At 40.8% G+C, this 19,209-nt stretch overlaps 1 protein-coding gene across 2 annotated transcripts in view; it reads right to left on the bottom strand.

Annotated features, from left to right (window-relative positions):
• Positions 1-19,209, bottom strand: part of tbc1d19 (TBC1 domain family member 19) — a 104,318-nt gene that overhangs the window by 72,827 nt on the left and 12,282 nt on the right. The window contains exon 1 of one of the 2 annotated variants that reach the window (XM_008118828.3): positions 12,232-12,448. The exons of the other annotated variant lie outside the window; for it this stretch is intronic. Within the exon in view, the coding sequence (XP_008117035.1) occupies positions 12,232-12,330 (99 nt within the window). The 5' untranslated portion in view covers positions 12,331-12,448. Of the gene's footprint in view, positions 1-12,231; positions 12,449-19,209 lie in introns of those variants that run through there. 2 annotated transcript variants of the gene reach the window in all.

Raw genomic sequence — 19,209 nt, 5'->3', positions numbered from 1 at the left:
TTCTACAAACTGAAAGATCAGTGCAATACACAGGAAGAAAAACTGAATGTAATAACAGTTGCACCAAAAATGATCCAAGAAGATATTAAGGGTATCCAAGCAAATAAAAACAGCTTCAACTTGTATGACAATATTTCTACAGAGGATGTTGAAAATTATTTTCTTCCTAATAGCCTGCTATGTTCCTAGCTACACTGTTTGTTGAGGAAAACAATTCAATTAAAAAAGATGCAACTGGACAATCAATCATACTGACCACTATATATCCACAGGAATGGTTGTTTCAGCAAGCATCAATGCTGACCTGGCTAAGGAAATTGGCCAAAAGATAATGAAAATGACTGGAAAGGCTGCCAAAGATATTTTTAAGTGAAAGGACAAAACTGTACAACTACCTACAATGCAAACGCCTAGAGCAGAGGTTTTCAAACTTTTTCAGCCGCAGAGCACTTTTTTGAAGCAAACATTTTTCATGGAGCTCCCAAAAATGTTTATATATTATATTATACATTCTATTATACAGAATGTATATATCAGGCATAGGCAAACTTTTTGATGCATTATGTTTTAAAATTTAACAGATGGGTCGGGCCAGTGGCAGATGGATGGAGAGTGTTTGTGTGAACTAATTGAAAAACAAACATGAACAATGTGCTGTCGAAGGTTTTCATGGCCAGAATCACAGGGTTGTTGTGTGTTTTCCAAGCTGTATGGTCATATTCCAGAAGCATTCTCTCCTGAAGTTTTACTTATATAATAATAATAATAATAATAATAATAATAATAATAATAATAATAATAGCAGAAATTCCAGGGGTCATCCAGTTCAACTCCAGTTCCACTCACTTCTGCCATGCAGAAAAAACACAATCAAAGCACCCCAAGTGATGGAAGGGAAATGGTTTGGAAACAAGCAAGGCGAGGGGGGAAGGTGGTGAGAGAGGTGAGGAAAAAAGGGTTTTGAGGTCAAGGGAGGAGCAGGAAAGAGGAAGGAAAACTTAGAGAAGGAAGAGGAGGAAGACAAGGAGAGAACCCCAAGGGATCCACGGAGCACACTTTGAGAACCACTGTCCTAGAGGAATAGTCGAACAACTGAATCTAACATTTCTTCTGCACAGATTCCTTCTCACTGCCAAAAGATCTGAAGATTACTGTAGCTACAAATTGTGCTCAAACCCAGAGTCATTGCTGACAGAAGCTCCCTCTTCAAAAATATTGAACAAACCTGAACATCTTCATGCTGTTCAACCAACACATGTATAGACAACACTACAGTATGTAAGCCAGAAATGGAATGGCATTTGTGCTTTACAGTTTTACATTAAATCCATTAATTTGTGAACAAAGTATATTCAGACATCATGGATGAAAATTCTAATTAAATACACAAATGCTGCCTTTGAGCTACAACAATGTCAAATGAGTATACAAAGGGTCCCTGGATTAAAGACATATACAGACATGTTTTCTTTTTTAGGTGCTTTCAAGTCCACTCTAACCTATGGTAACCCTATTATAAGATTTTGATGGCAAAAATTATTCAGAGAAATGTGCCTTGAAGAGTGAGTTTTCATAGCTGAAGAAAAAGCTGGATCCTAATTTCCTAGAGGCCTAGTACAAAACCACTACCCCATTGTGACTCTCTACAGGTCAGGTAAGAAATGAAAACGAAGTAGAATGAACTGTTGGGTGTCAGACTTGTTGTGATACAAATGGATTGTCATTAGTTTCTTTTGTACACAAGGAATTATTGTTCCTTGAGGATCATATGTATGGGAAACCTCCAGACTGTGGCGCAGCTGGTTAGTAGCCAGCTGCAATAAATCACTATTGACCAAGAGGTCATGAGTTCGAACCAGCCAGGGTCGGATTGAGTGCCTGACCATTAAAATAGCCTAGCTCGTTGTTTACCTAAGCAACCCAAAAGATAGTTGCATCTATCAAGAAGGAAATTTAGATACTGCTTATGCGGGGAGGCTAATTTAACTAATTTATGACACCATAAAAATCGTCCAGCAGCATGCGGAAGAATGAGGAAATATTCCATCAAAGACTCAGTGTCATAGCAGATGATGACGGAGCAGCTCCCTCTGTGGCCGGAATCGAGCATACACCCTCAGGAAGCGGGAGGTTGGAAAATGTTAAATTGCCTCTGTGTCTTTGTCTCTGTCTGTATGTTGTATGTCTAATAGTAGTGAATGCTTGCCATGTATATGTACATTGTGATCTGCCCTGAGTCCCTTTCGGGATGAGAAGGGCAGAATATAAATACTTTAAATAAATAAATAAACCACAAGTTATACCATGGCATATGAAAACTAGGATTCTTGCCATTGTGTTTTTCCCCAAAGCCAAAAAATTGGAGGAGTATCAAAGGTTCTCGGGAAGTATTACTTTTTGCACATGCCATTTTTTTATATTGGAAAATAGACTGTGAAATCATCTATCAAATTGGCTGCAGCTCATTTCATATCCTTTTAAGGCAGTGGTTCTCAACCTGGGCTCCCAGAAATCCCAGCCAGTTTGCCAACTATTAAGATTTCTAGGAGTTTCTAGGCCGCTGTGTTTTAGGAAAAATATCTGTTTCAGGCTATCATTGTTACCTCTACTTGAAAGAGTTCTTGGGAAAACATTATATTGTTCCAGCCAAAATTATGAATGAAAGAATGAATGAATGAATACCATTGCCAAGTATTTTCTGTAAAATTAGCTAGGGTTCATCAAATATTCAGATAACAACTGAATCTCATAACTGCTGCTAGAAAATGCTAATGCATAAGAATATATTATCAGATACAGGAATGGGCTGAGGAGGGCATTTTAAATATCAGTGGAAATAAGTCAGAAAGGAACTTGATGGTATTTCACCAAGCATGACAGATCTTCCACAAACTCCTGAGAACAGTCAAGCGAAACAGCCAAGGCAGCCTTGATGCAATGAAAGGAAAGTACAAAAAAAAACAAGAGAAAACAAAAATCAGATTTTGAGCAAACAATTTGGCAATGACTTCAGTGGAGCCCAAAGATGATGCTAGTGGCTGTATATATCAACAGGTATTATGCTGATAGAAAAAGGAAATATATGTAAGGGTGAGTTTTGGAGGGATTTTTGGAATACCTATTTTTGCATATGTGAACATAATGAGATCTTGGAGATGGGATGCAAGTTTAAAGATAAAATTCATTTATGTTTTATGTACACCTAACACATAATAGTCTGAAGGTAACTTCATACTATATTTTAAGTAATTTTTTACATGAAATTTCTAAAAAGCAAAGATGTCACTATCTCAGTCATCTATGTGGACAGTTTTGGATTCTAAAGTATTTTAAATATGTGTCTTTGGTTGCTCAACCTGTATATATATATTTCATCTTATGTGGAGGTAAATAAGAGCTTAATAATAAATAATAAAACATTATTTAAACCATCTCCCCAAGGGGACTCGAGGCAGCTTACATGGGGCAGAGCCCGGACAGCACAATCAGATAAAAACAACATACATACAATTCACAACACAACAAGATAAAAACAAAACACAATATAAAACAAAGGTATTATAATAGTTGATAATATCAGTCAACCATCAAATACAATTCTGTCATATACATAGGTGGAGGAACTAAAACATCTATGCAAGAATACAATGAGATAAAATGCATAGATAATTGCACAAGCAGTAATAGTATTAGGGTGGAAAATAAATGATACCAATAAATGGAATCTGAAATTATGAATGTGAAATTAAATGTTTTAAAACTAATGAAAATAGAATGAGAGAAATGGAAGAAAGATGGACAAGGGTAAAGAACTATATCATGAATCAATCTGGAGATCAAGCCATAAGAAATAAGATACAAATGTTATATAGTATATAGGATGGAAATGTATAAAGATATAAAGATTGTCTCAAAAAGAAATGAATATGTAAAAGAAAACAATCCTCGTGTTGGTGGTGGGAATTGTAAATACTTTGTATGTGTACGGTATGTATTTTTTGTTTTAAAAAATAAAAATTCATTAAAAATGCATAGATAATAAAATAGGGACCTAATAAATACCGGGTTAGCTATCTAATGCTTGTCTCACCAAAGGTCAACCGAAACATCCAAGTCTTTAGTTGTTTCCTGAATGAAGGTAGCAAGGGAACTAACCTAATAATAAATAATAAAACGGGGAGGGAGTTCCAAAGTTGGGGGGGGCACAGCCAAAAAGGCCCTCTCTCTTGTCTCCACCAGATGTAGTTGTGAGGAGGGTGGAAGCAAGAGAAGGGCCTCCCCGGAAGATCTCAGAGATCACCTAGGTTCATAAGGGACGACACGGTCACGAAGATAGGCAGGTCCCGAGCCGTTTAGAGCTTTATAGGTAACTAGCTGTGCCCGGCCACGCGTTGCTGTGGCGAAGTATGGTGGTATGGGAAATAAAGTATTGAGGAATTGGTGGTAGTTAAGGTCAAGGGTAAAGGTTTTCCCCAGACATTAAGTCCAGTCATGTCTGACTCTGGGGGTTGGTGCTCATCTCCATTTCTAAGCCGAAGAGCCGGCGTTGTCCGTAGACTCCTCCAAGGTCATGTGGGATGACTACATGGAGCTGCGTTACCTTCCCGCCGGAGCAGTACCTATTGATGCACTCACATTTGCATGTTTTTGAACTTCTGGGTTAGCAGAAGCTGGGGCTAACAGTGGGGGCTCTCTCTGCTCCCCCAATTCAAACCTGTGGCCTTTCGGTCCAGAAGTTCAGCAGCTCAGCGCTTTAACACGCTGCGCCATCAGGGGATATTATTTCCTAAAGGTTGTGAATATACAATATTTGTTTGTTGGAGGCAAATATGAATGCTGCAATTAGGAAAAATGATTAGGATGTAATGGCCTTGCAGCTTTAAAGCCTGGCTGTTTCCTCCCTGAGTGAATTTTTTGTTGGGAGGTGTTAGCTGGCCCTGATTGTTTCCTGTCTGGAATTCCCTTGTTTTCAGAGTGGTGTTGTTTGCGATATTTTATGTGCTTCTACTGTCTGTGGCCCTGAAAAAACAGGATTTGCTAGACTTTGATGATGGGAATACTTTGTTGGGAGGTGTTAGCTGGCCCCGATTGTTTCCTGTGTGGAATTCCCCTGTTTATTTACTGTCCTGGTTTTAGAGATTATATTGTTCTGCATTATTCTATCCCAGTAATTATTTCATATTAAAGAAGAATCTCGCTTATCCAACATTCGCTTATACAATGTTCTGGATTATCCAACGCAGTCTGCCTTTTCATAATCAATGTTTTTGTAGTCAGTGTTTTAAATTCATTGTGATATTTTAGTGGTAAATTTGTAAATACAGTACAGTAGAGTCTCACTTATCCAACATAAACGGGCCGGCAGAACGTTGGATAAGCGAATATGTTGGATAATGAGGAATTAAGGATAACCCTATTAAACATCAAATTAAGTTATGATTTTAAAATTAAGCACCAAAACATCATGTTAGACAACAAATTTGTCAGAAAAGTAGTTCAGTACACAGTAATGCTATATAGTAATTACTGTATTTATGAATTTAGCACCAAAATATCACGATATATTGAAAACATTGACTACAAAAATGCATTGGATAATCCAGAACGTTGGATAAGCGAGTGTTGGATAAGTGAGACTCTACTGTAAATACTACATAGCATTACTGCGCATGGAACTACTTTTTCTGTCAAATTTGTTGTATAATATGATATTTTGGTGCTTAATTTGTATAACGATTACCTAATTTGATGTTTAATTGGCTTTTCCTGAATCCCTTCTTATTATCCAACATATTCACTTATCCTGCCGGCCTGTTTACATTGGATAAGTGAGACTCTACTGTATATTTCTAATCTTAAATTATCTGCTTAGAACTGGATTATATGAGGCCCCTTCTTCACAGCTGTATAAAATGCACACTGAAGTGGATTATATGGTAGTGTGGAGTCAAGATAATTCAGTGCAAAGCAGATAATATAAGATTATAAATGGGTTATATAGCTGTGTGGAAGGGCTTTGAGTCTACACTGCCATATAATCCAGTGCAAATTAGATAATCTGTGGAAGAAGTCTAAGTGAGGCCTAAATCTGCCTGTCCCCTAACTGAAACCTGGCTGTCCCTTGGTTGCTAGGCAACCAAGTGGGCAGAGATTAGCCCTCTAAACTGGCAGCAATTGGATAAAAAAATTATTGCTCTCCCTCTAATTAGGACTTTATTTTTCTTTTCTTTTTGTTGTATCAACCTTGAGGCATGGATGATGGGTTGTGTTGTCAAATTTTGAGGTTGGGGGGCCTGTACTTTTGTTGTTTTGTGAATTGCCGTGATGCCATCACTCTTTTATATATATAGATAACCTGCACCTTGAATTGGCCCCAGAATGTAATCGGCAGACAGTGGAGGTGCTTAAACGGAGGGTTGACCACTCCCTGTAAGCAGCTCCAGTTAGTAACCTAGCTGCCGACCGCTGTACCAACTGCAGTTCCCGGACTGTCTTCAAGGACAGCCCCACATAGAGTGCATTACAGTAATCCATCCTTGAGGTAACTAGAGCGTGGACCACAATGGTCAAGTCAGACTTCTTGAGACACAGTCGCAATTTGTGCATAAGTTTTAATTGTGCAAAGGCCCTCCCGGCCAACGCCGACACCTGGGCATCAAGTGACAACGATAAGTCCAGAAAGACCCCCAAACTGTGGACCTGTGCCTTCAGGGGGAGTGTGACCCCGTCAAGCACAGGTAGCCACCCTATATCCCGATCGAGCGAACGACTGACCTGGAGGCCCTCTGTCTTATCAGGATTAAGCTTCAGCTTGTTGGCCCTCATCCAACCCATTACAGTGGCCAGACACTGGTCTAGGATCTGAGGGGCTCCCTTGGAAGTAGGTGGAAAGGAGTAGTAAGAGTTGAGTGTCATCTGCATAGAGATGGCACCGAACTCCAAAACTCTGGATGACCTCGCCCAGCAGTTTCATGTAGATGTTAAAAAGCATGGGGGAGAAAATGGAACCTTGCGGGACCCCACAGGCCAAAGGCCAAAAACCAATCGACCAACCCCCCACTGGCAAGCTTTATAAGCCAGGTACGACAAAGGTCTAGAGCGCATGTGGTTGACCTTATCGCTCCAAGATCTTGTCCACATCATCAGGCTAAACAAGCTGAAACGAATCCATCAAAATTGATTTGACAGATGCTCCAGGTACCTCAACTGGAACTGTATCAAAATTGGCGTTCAAGTCGGAGCGGGATCGAGCGATTTTATCTGCAAAATGATGCGCGAACTCACTGCATCGAGTGACCGAGTTGTCAGCCCCCCACCCCCACCCCGAGGATGAAGGAACTCCCTGATAACCAAGAACAACTCAGCTGGCCTATTTGTTGCAGACGCGGTGCGGGCAGTAGAGAAAGCTTTTCTGGCTGGCTGCAATGCCACGGAGTAGGCCTTAATGGAGGCTCTAGCCCGTGTTCGGTCAGTGACGCTCCGAGTCTTCTGCCACCTGCACTCTAGTCCCTGCCTCGCCCACTTCATCAAAGTCAGCTCTTTGGAGAACCAGGGGCCGAGTTGATTCTGCGAAGCGAGAGGGAACATCTGGGGGTGATCGTGTCAAGAGCCCTTGCCATCTCGGTGTTATAGAGATCAACTAGGGTCTCGACAGGATTGTCAGCCAACATGACAGGAAATTCCCCAAGAGACATCAGGAATCCATCCAGATCCATTAGTCTCCTGGGGCAGACCATCTTAATCAGTCCACCACCCCTGCGGAGGTTTGGGGCGACAACACTGACTAGGTGGTGGTCGGTCCATGACAATGGAAGGATATTTTGTTTTTCCACATAGGAGCCAGTGCTTACATGCAATGTCCAAAGCACTGTGATGTATTTCTGGATAAACATAGTCAGTACTGGGTTGCACTGCTCTTTGCTCTTTGCCAGATTAATCAAACGCTCATCTCATCAAGTAATCTGTTTTTAGAGCAGTAGCCAATTAGATCCTCCTGGGGAAGTTCAGGAAAGCAGAGTATAAAAGGCAGAACCCCTGCCCAAATATTTGTTCCCAGAAACTGGTATTTCAACACTTAATAGCTCTGAACATGGAACATACAGAGTCACCAATACAGCTGTATCCCATATTACACAATTTAAAGAAAATGCAAGCACTGGTTCCTATGTGCATACATTTCATTTAAACTAAGTGAGAATCATGTGGCTCTTCAAGGTTTATTGAACTGCAATTCAATGACTTATTCCCCCATGTTCAATTTTTCAAATCTAAATGTGCCCCATAAAGATCCTCTAAGGTCTTCATATCATTTACGCTGGTATGGTGTGATTCTGGACAGAGGACTGCTGCTTCTCATTTTTTAAAAAGTAAAAGCACAGGAATACCCACTTCCTCTGTCTCTGAAGGGTGTAGCATCTCTCCTTTCACGTGCTTTCTCTCTCTGGATAGTGCACAAGGGATGATTTCGTAATAAATCAGTTTTCTGCTGAGGACCCCTTACTATCCCACTACCCAGAGAAGCTAAAAAGGGAACAACTGAGAAATTATTAGAGTAGCCTCCTCTGTTCACTCGTGGAATGACGTTAAACTGTCTCCTTGCCATTGCCACTCACCCATTTCAAATAAAAAGCAATGGCAGCAAGGAGCAGTCACATTTGCTTGTCAATACTATGCCTTTGGACAACAATTCTGCACCAATGATCCAAGTGACATGTGTGGAGTACCCAGTTAAAGAAAGAAAAAAGTAACTGCAACAAGGAGCGGCCATCTGAAAGCAGTTCTTAGGGAAGGTGCTGCCAAATGTTTATATATTTTTTTCTCAAGTAAATACAGTGGCAAGCAGCAGCACACTCTAAAAGTAAGGGCAAGTCAGCGAATTACTATATGCTTGATAACTTCAGCAGTCAAATGTCAGTCCCACCTCTTTGACTGTGGATTAAAGGTATCTGGAAGTGTTGCCCTATCACCTTGGGAGAATCAGATTCCCTAACATTTAGAATAGGCCCCTCAGTCAGCTGCACTGAGTACTCTGCACTGTGTATGGCTACCAACACTGGTCCATTCGGGATCTATGAAAAGCACTTTAAATATATTGCTGCTATGAAATATCTTCAAGTCCTTTCTGACTCACAGTTTTCTTGGGCTTTGATAGCAGCCGGTTGCCGCTGCCAAGCAGGAAATCGGACCCCGATTGCCAGAGTATTAGACCCTATCTATATCAACCATTTAATTCAGTTTCAAAACAGTATTGGATAAAGTAGTTTCACTGCACAGATGATTAGAGAAAATTTGCACCTGGAGGGTGATTAGACAAACCTCAGAACACTGGTACACACTAAGAGCTTTCTTTCATGCTATTCTGTGGGAGTTTGTTACCTGGCCCCCGTCGTTTGGAAATAGTGGAATGACTTGCTGAAAGAACTAAATGACCTGTGACAATTTAAAAAACATCTGAGGACCAGTCTCTTTTGGCAGGCCTACCCAAACAATTTTATGTTGTGAAATTAATCTGTATTTTAAACTTGTATTTTAACTCTACGTATCTTGCTGTATGTCTTTTAATAGTGCTTTAACTCTTGCTTGGTTAGTTGCATACTGCAAGTCGCTTCTGGTGTGACAGAATTAGCCATCTACAGAGACATTGCCCAGGGATGTGTTACTATCCTGCGGGGAGAGGCTTCTCTCATGCCTTCTCCTGAGAAAAATATATAATATCACAAAGGATTACCACCACACCCACTTCATAGGAAATCTGCTGTTGAGTTCCAGGGTCAGAGAAGCAGATGGCAAAAACAGAAGAATGGTCTCCCTCAGGGGAGCGTGCTTGCTCCATCAATGTTTAACATTTACACAAATGACCAGCCACTGCCAGAAGGGACAGAGTATTGAAATAGTTAAACAGAAGCTCTCAGAAGCTTTAGGTGCCTTTATTGTCTATTACAGGGAACACCAGCTGATTCGTAATCCATCTAAACTGCAGACATGTGGTTTTCACCTTAAGAACAGACAAGCACCTTGAGATTTGACGATTACCTGGGAAGGAATCCCACTGGAGCATTGCAGCACACCAACATACCTGGGAGTCACTCTAGACTGTGCTCTGACCTACAAGAAGCACTGCTTGAATACCAAACAAAAAGTGGGTGCTAGAAACAATATCATATGAAAGCTGACTGGCACAACCTGGGAATCACAACCGGATACAGTGAAGGCATCTGTCCTTGTCCTTTGCTGCTGAATACGCATGCCCAGTATGAAATACATCTCACCACGTTAAAACAGTGGATGTGGCTCTTAATAAGACATGCCGCATTATCACAGAATGTCTACACCCAACATTGCTGGAGAAATTACACTGTTTAGCTGGTATTGCACCACCTGACATCTGCCAGAAAGTAGAAGCCAATAATGAAAGGACCAAGACATGGATATCTCAGGCCCATCCTCTGTTCGGATATCAGCCAGAATGCCAACCACTTAAATCAAGAAACAGCTTCCTAAGATCTACAGAGATAATTGCAGGAACAGCCCAGCAAGCCAGAGTCCAAAAGTGGCAGATAAAATCAGTGGCTGAGACCAGATGAGAAACTCCACCTGGGCAACTTGGAAGACCTGGACAACTTGGAAGGTGCTGAACAGACTGTGCTCTGGCACCACGAGATGCAGAGCCAATCTTAAGAAATGGGGCTACAAAGTGGAGTCAACAACATGCGAGTGTGGAGAAGACCACAGACCACTTAGAATCACAGAATCATAGAGTTGGAAGAGACCTCATGGGCCAACCCCCTGCCAAGAAGCAGGAAATCGCATTCAAAGCACCCCTGACAGATGGCCATCCAGCCTCTGCTTAAAAGCCTCCAAGGAAGGAGCCTCCATCACAGTCCGGGGGAGAGAGTTCCACTGCCAAACAGCCCTCACAGTGAGGAAGTTCTTCCTGATGTTCAGGTGGAATCTCCTTTCCTGTAGTTTGAAGCCATTGTTCCGCGTCCTAGTCTGCAGGGCAGCAGAAAACAAGCTTGCTCCCTCCTCCCTATTGACTTTCCTTCACGTATTTGTACATGGCTATCATGTCTCCTCTCAGCCTTCTCTTTTGCAGGCTAAACATGCCTAGTTCTTTAAGCCGCTCCTCATAGGGCTTGTTCTCCAGACCCTTGATCGTTTTAGTCGCCCTCCTCTGGACGCTTTCCAGCTTGTCAACATCTCCCTTCAATTGCGGTGCCTAGAATTGGACACAGTATTCCAGGTGTGGTCTGACCAAGGCAGAATAGAGGGGTAGCATGACTTTCCTGGTTCTAGATGCTATACCCCTATTTATGCAGGCCAGAATCAAGTGCACTTACTACAATGCAGACACATGCACAATGGAGGACCTTCTTACAGCGACACCAGGGGCACTTGAAGTAGCCAGCTTCTGGTCAAAGGAAATTTAGCATAAAGCCAAGTTTTTGACTTTTTGTGGTTTTAAAAATATAACTACAGTAGAATCTCACTTATCCAACATAAATGGGCCGGCAGAACGTTGGATAAGCGAATATGTTGGATAATAAGGAAAGATTAAGGAAAAGCCTATTAAACATCGAATTAGGTTATGATTTTACAAATTAAGCATCAAAACATCATGTTATACAACAAATTTGACAGAAAAAGTTGTTCAATACGCAATAATGCTATGTAGTAATTACTGTATTTATGAATTTAGCACCAAAATATCACGATGTATTGAAAACATTGACTACAAAAATGCGTTGGATAATCCAGAACGTTGGATAAGCGAGTGTTGGATAAGTGAGACTCTACTGTATATCCTCAATTTGCTTCTGACACAATAGATACAAATCTCTTTTTTGAATGATGTTGTAGTCTGCCCTGAGCTGCAAGGCAGTTAATCAATGTATTATTATAATTATTATTACTAGTAGTAGTCCAACACTCAAATCACTATCCCACTCTATCTATCTGTAATAATATAACAGAAGCATGATATACTGTTTCTATATGTGCATGTGGCTGATGGCGATGAAGACAAGAAAAGAAGGAGGAGGCAAGGCTCCAAAGGGATGGGCGGGATAGAAATAAAGAGGCATAACAGCCAACAAAAGGGGAGAAAGGACGAGGTGAGGAGAAGGGAAGCTCCACTTTGTAAGGGAAAGGCGAAAAAAGGGGCGAGGCAGGGCAGAGCCATTGAGGATGGGAGAGAAAGCCTCGCGAGAAGGGCAGCGCCTGCATCCTCACCCGGGCCTGTTTCTCCAGCTGGGCGTGGAGGCCGGAGCGCTTCAGCCGCTGTACGACCTGGGCGATGGCCAGCGAGAGGCCGCCCTCCTGGCCCAGCATGGCTCGCTCTCAGCGGGAGCCGGTCGCCTGTCTTCCTCAGCCTCCGGGGTTTCCGCAGCAGGCGGACCGATTTCAGCGACGTCCCTGCCAAGCTTGACGAGCCGTCAAGGCGTTGCCGGGCAACGGCGGGAAGCAGGTGCAACCCAGTCGGGCTTCCGGAAGGAAACGCCTCTCTCGAAAACAACGTTCCGCATCCGCTCAGCTGCCTCTATTCTCTACCGTTTGGGAAACCCTGCTGCGTTCGAAGTTATTATTGCATATTGTCTACGGGCTTTTCCACACAGCCATATAACCCAGGATATCATGGCTGAAAATCCCACAATATCTGCTGTGAACTGGGTTATCTGAGTCCACACTGCCATATATCCCAGTTCAACGCAGAAAATGTGGAATTTTATTCAGTTGTGTGGAAGGGGCCAAAGACCTAAGTCTATTGCAATAAGTGGAGCTCGGAAAAGCCCTTTTTGAATGGCGGATTTAAATCTCCCACCCAGGCCCTTAGGTAGAGGTTTTCCCCTGACGTTAAGTCCAGTCATGTCTGACTCTAGGGGTTGGTGCTCATCTCCATTTCTAAGCCGAAGAGCCGGCGTTGTCCGTAGGCACCTCCCAAGGACATGTGGCCGGCATGACTGCATGGAGCGCCGTTACCTTCCCACCGAAGCTGTACCTATTGATCTACTCACATTGGCATGTTTTCGAACTGCTAGGTTAGCAGAAGCTGGAGCTAACAGCGGTCTCTCACGCCACTCCCAGGGTTTGAACCTGGCACCTTTCGGTCCACCCAGGCCCTTAGCCAGGAAAAAATCGGGAGGGGTTGAAACTTTTCAGGCCGCTGTCTCCTGATCTAGCGCAAGATCTCAACAAGGCCCTGAAATTATAGTAGAGTCTCACTTATCCAACATAAACGGGCCGGCAGAACGTTGGATAAGCAAAAATGTTGGATAATGAGGGATTAAGGAAAAGCCTATTAAACATCAAATTACATTAGGATTTTACAAATTAAGCACCAAAACATCATGTTTTGCAACAAATCAACAGAAAAAGTAGTTCAATACATGGTAACTTTATGTATAATTACTGAAAACATTGACCACAGAAACAGTGACTACTAAAAGGCAGACTCTGTTGGATAATACGGAATGTTGGATAAGCGAAGGTGGGATAAGCAAGAGTCTACTGTATCATCATTCTGCAAATGCTCTTCACAGGTACAGTAATAAGTGCTGAATCATTGTTCCCTCTTTAAGCCAGTTCTTTTCGGCCACAAAGGACAATAGTTGGCTGAAGTTTCTTTCTGTTTTGTTCTGCTTTCTTCTTATTTCCGTTATCATCAAGACGTTTTCCACTGTTAATTAGGAAGAAGTTTTCAGCCAAGCACAAGTTGTTCTGATGGTACTCTGTTTGGGTGTCTGTCGAAAACTTCTATTGCATTTTTCCGCTGCACGAATGGTTTAGCAACCAATGTACCAAGCTTCTGATGACCACCTTTGCCCCCAATTTCTCCTCCAAACACCACACTGTACGTACAGAGTACACCATGTACATGAAGTTAATAGGCTAATCAGGGAAATCTGTTGAACCATTTGGATTGAAAACTTAGGTGCCTCTTCTTATCCACAGGAATACATATACTGGCAATGGAGTTTGTGGATTTTGCACTAATTGACCTTTTACTTGGTCATCAGAAACCGCCTTGTTCATATAAAGTCCAGTGACACAGCTTCTGGTACGTTTGGTGGTCCCCATGTAGACTTGCCCACAGCTGAACAGTATACAGTAGACTCCTGCAGAGGTGAGAAGATCCCACACCTTTTCTTTGCTCCTTTTCCATTTTTATTATTTTTTTTGCAGGACTTGGGTTAGGTCACTGGTTCCCTGACTTTTTTGACCAGGGACCACTTTGGCCACCACTTTGACAATTTCTCTATGTTAGACAGTATACTGTTGCAATTCTTGCTCCTCCTTAGATTCTGAGGTTGCATTCATACACCAGTTATTTGAATAAGAGAATAAGTATTTGGGCTTAAACAGTTACTTTTGTATCAGCCTGTTATTCACTAAAGTACCAAAGGCAAGAATAGATTGATATGCAATTTTTGGGCAGTCAGGCATCTCCATACTCATAGAATCCTAGAGTTGAAAGAGACCACAAGGGCCATACAGTCAAATCCCATGCTATGCAGGAAAAGCACAACCAAAGCAGCCCTGACAGATGGTCATCCAGCCTCTGTTTAAAAGCTTCCAAGGAAGGAGCTTCCACCAGACTAAGGCAGAGAGTTCCTCTGTTGAATAGCTCGTATGATCAGGAAGTTCTTCCAAATGTTCAGATGGAATCTTTTTTTCCTGCAATTTGAATCAATTGCTCCATGTCTTAGGGCCCTTCCACACAGCCATATAACCCAGAATATCATGGCAGATAATCCACAATATCTGCTTTGAACTGGGTTATCTGAGTCCACACTGCCATATAATCCAGTTCAATGTGGATTTTATACAGCTGTGTGGAAGGGGCTTAGTCTCTGGAGCAGCAGAAAGCAAGCTTGCCCCTCTTTTAATATGACATCCTTTCAAATATTTAAACATAATTAACATGTCTCCCCTCAACCTTCTCTTCTGCAGGTTAAACATAGATCCTTCAGCCGCCCCTCATAGGGCATGGTTTCCAAACCTTTGATAATTATGGTCTCCAGAACTGGACACAGTATTCCAGGTGAGGTCTGACCAAGGCAGAATAAAGCGACACCATTGTTTCCCCTGGTTTAGACACTACTATTAATGCAGCCTAGAATCACATTGGCTTTTTTAGCTGTTGCCACAGAGTGCTGACTCAGGTTCAGCTTGTGATCTATTAAGACTCCTAGATTCTTTTCACAGTACCATTCTGGTACTCCTTACTTCTAAAATCACACTTTATTATGTAAGGTACTGGTACACTGTTACTGTACCTCAAAAATTACAAATAACTTTTATAAAATATAAAGCTTGTGCTATAGATTCATCATTCAGAAGCTTTGCATTTGTATATCTACCTCAGTTTATATCAAGTGTCACATATGCTCATTAATTACTTGTCTTTTGTTAGATTTCATCCTGCTCTAGTCTTTCAAAAAATAAAAAAAAAATAAGAGTCCCATTTCCCAGGACATTTCACCATTGACCTTAAGTTAATTATCATTCTTGGACGAAGCATCTGAAAAGGAAGAGTGTGATGTGGAACTAGTTAATTAAAATGTATCAAGAAAATCAGTTTTGTCACCTGTACTTTGAGCAAATTAAAGCTCTACACATATCAGTAATTAGACCAAGATAATGCAGCAATGCTTTGTGAAATATCCTCATTAAGCTTCAACATAATTGAACTTGATTTTGTACATTGCATTTTCCTCTTCCATCATTGTTTATTATTTTATCATTGCATTTACCAGCACACACACTAGCTGTGCATATATACATGCAACTCAGGATGTTATTTTATGAAATTCATTCAGATCCAGGCCAACTGCCCCCAAACTAGACTTTCCAGATGCTTTGGACAGCATCTTTCCTGATCCCACATTACCATAGCCAATGACTTGGGATGTTAGCCCAGTACAGATTGGGAAGGCTAGCTTAAACTAATACAGTCGTCTATCTTAAAAATGATTTGGAAATTCTCTATCTTCCCCATTCCCCCCATTTTTTGTGGTTTGTACAAGATATGGAAATAGTTTTAATATCTCCTAATATTTTAAATACTTTATTTAGTGCAGAAGAGCATGCTTTAGGGAGAGAAGTCACAGACACATACGATATGTACACTTTACTCATATATATGAGAATTTCATCTTGTATTGTTTAGGGTTTAAAAAAAAATAAAGTGCTGGAAAATAAGATATCATTCAGCTTTCAGAATATTATACTGCAACTAGCATTTTTCTTAATGCAAACAAGCCAGGACAAAGCAATTGCTCATATTTTAATCCATATTTCTTTGATTCTAAGATGCCATTGATTGTAAGATGCCCACTAATTTCAGTACCTCCAATATTTATTTACATCACTTTTACCCCGCCTTTCTCTCCGAGGAGACTCAAAGCGGCTTTGAAAAGAGGTGTATATATATCCCATTTTAGAGATAGTTATATGGGGAAATGTGTGTCTTGGAATTAAAAAAAAATACAGTAGTTTTGGGGTCATAACTTCACTCTGTTAGTAATAAGTGGCATTTGTGTTGTTGAAGGCTTTCATGGCCAGAATCACTGGGTTGCTATGAGTTTTCTAGACTGGCCATGTTCCAGAAGCATTCTCCCACACTGGACATTCCTCATATATATCCACTTGCCTGGTTTCTAGAAGACCTCACAACCTCTGAGGATGCCATAGATGTGGATGAAACGTCAGGAGAGGATGCTTCTGGAACATGGCCATACAGCCCGGAAAACTTATAGCAGTCAAGTGGCATGTATTTTGTAAGATTGAGTTTTGTTGTAATATGTCTCCATCCAGTCAAATAGGATCAGAATAGCTCAATCTCCATAGTTTTCAAAGCTCAGTAGGTCAGGGGCAGTTTTATAAAGACATGGGGATGATAATATCCACCAGTCCAGCAAACATGAAGGCACTGGCCCTGGCTAGGATTGCTTCCAGACAAAGGTTTCCTGTCTGGAAACATTTTAGGAAATGTTTAAATGATTAAACCTTCCATATATTACTCTCTTATGTTTTCCTATTGTTTCATTCTATTTTTTGTTTCCAAGCAAAATCTGTTAAGATGGGTTTGCTCTCATTCTCAGATTCCCGGCCTGCGCCCGGGCTGTTACGCAGGCTGGTGAGCAGCCAGCCAGCTGCAGCCAGCTGCAACAAATCGCTCTAACCGAGAGGTCATGAGTTCGAGGCCAGCTCGGAGCCTATGTTTGTCTTGTCTTTGTTCTATGTTAAAGGCATTGAATGTTTGCCTTATATGTGTAATGTGATCCGCCCTGAGTCCCCTTCGGGGTGAGAAGGGCGGAATATAAATACTGTAAATAAATAAATAAATAAATTCTGAAAGTTAGGAAAAAAGCAAGAATGGTTGACCTGCTTCCCTCATGTCCTTTCATCTCCCAATCAAAATCACTATTACTCCTGGAGTTAATAAATTCATTATTATTATTATTATTATTATTATTATTATTATTATTAGTTACCAAATAAGGAAAGTCTACAAAAGCAACCACTCTGTCAGCTTTCTCATTCTCAAATTTGTAACTACTAATGTTACACCAGCTCAACAGTATGTTATTAGAAGATAATGGGAGTAATCTTTTTGCATTACTGTAGCCTCAATAATCAGTTGTCATATTGGCTCTTTTGTCTTATAGTGAGCCACAGCCTTAGACTGAAATAGCTTCAATAATTTTCATTGCCACAAAAAAGGCATCATAGCATTCTAAATATTAATACTTCCTTTAAAAAATTCAAATGTATCAGTGAAGTACAATCTTTATCCTAGCACCATAGATGGAATCTCCCAGGTTTAGGGGATGTAGATAATACGTTTTGACTTATCAGAGCAGAAAAGATCTCACATGAGTCGTTGTTCTTTGCAACAGATTTTATTAACTATGGAGTGAAAGCTAAAATTTATTGTCAAAGTCTTTAAAACTTAAGAGATTTATCTGAAGATTTAAATTACTTTACTTCTAGATTTCAGATATAGTATTATTTTTGTACTAGTTTTTAATTTGACATAGGATTTCAGCTGTCTAACAGAAATAATATTTTGGCTCTAGCCCTTGATCAGCTTACACAGGAAGAATGCGATGCTTGATGGCATTATTCAAAATGATAATCAAAGACTACCAAGATATTAGATAGTGTTATTCTCTAGCCTTGGTATGATCAGGCTTTAAGGGAGGGTTAAGGTTCAAGGAAGATCAATATCAGATAAATTAAAAGAATCCTCTTGGTCATATTAAATTGCAAAAATGATGATACATTTTAAAGATAATTTATTATTATTCATACCTAATAGCATGATGCAGAAATTCTCTTGTAATGACAATATAAGTGGTGCTAAAAACAATCAGTCCTCAAAGTATGCTTCATAATATCTCTGGAGTCCAGGAAAATGTGAGCATCAGCAGGGTCGATATGGGAAACAAATGACTGGTGCCCAGTAGTTTGGAAAGGGACCCCAGACCTGATTATGTTGTAGCTGTTTTGTTTCATACAACCATAGAATCTTGGAGTTGGAAGAAACCACAAGGGCCATCCAATCTAACTCCCTGTGATGCAATCCAAGCACCCCTGACAAATGACCATCCAGCCCCTGCTTAAAAACCTCCAGAGAAGGAGACTCCACAACATTCCAAGGCAGAAGAGTTCCACGGCCAAATAGCTGTTAGCATCAGGAATTTTTCTTAATGTTCAGGTGGATTCTCTTTTCCTGCAATTTGAATCCACTTCTACATGCCCTGATCTCCACAGCAATAGAAAAAGATTGCCCGCTCTTCAATATGACACCTTTTCAAATATTTAAATATGGCTATCATGTTCCTTCTTAATCTTCTCTTCTCCAAATCAAACTTACCTAGCTCCCTAAGCTGTTTCTCAGAGTGCTTGGCTTGCAGATTTTTCAATATTTTTGTCACTATCTGTCATGAATAGTGGTCCCAGAACTGGTCTGACCAAAGCAGAATTTAGTGATAGTGTTACAGTAGAGTCTCACTTATCCAACATAAACAGGCCGGCAGAATGTTGGATAAGTGAATATGTTGGATAATAAGGAGGGATTAAGGAAAAGCCTATTAAACATCAAATTAGGTTATGATTTTACCAATTAAGCACCAAAACAACAAATTTGACAGAAAAAGTAGTTCAATACACAATAATGCTATGTGGTAATTACTGTATTTATGA

This window comes from Anolis carolinensis, chromosome 5 (assembly GCF_035594765.1).
Source record: "Anolis carolinensis isolate JA03-04 chromosome 5, rAnoCar3.1.pri, whole genome shotgun sequence".
NCBI lineage: Eukaryota > Metazoa > Chordata > Lepidosauria > Squamata > Dactyloidae > Anolis > Anolis carolinensis.
The sequence above is the reverse complement of the archived record's forward strand: the minus strand, read 5'-3'. Positions and strand labels throughout refer to the sequence as shown.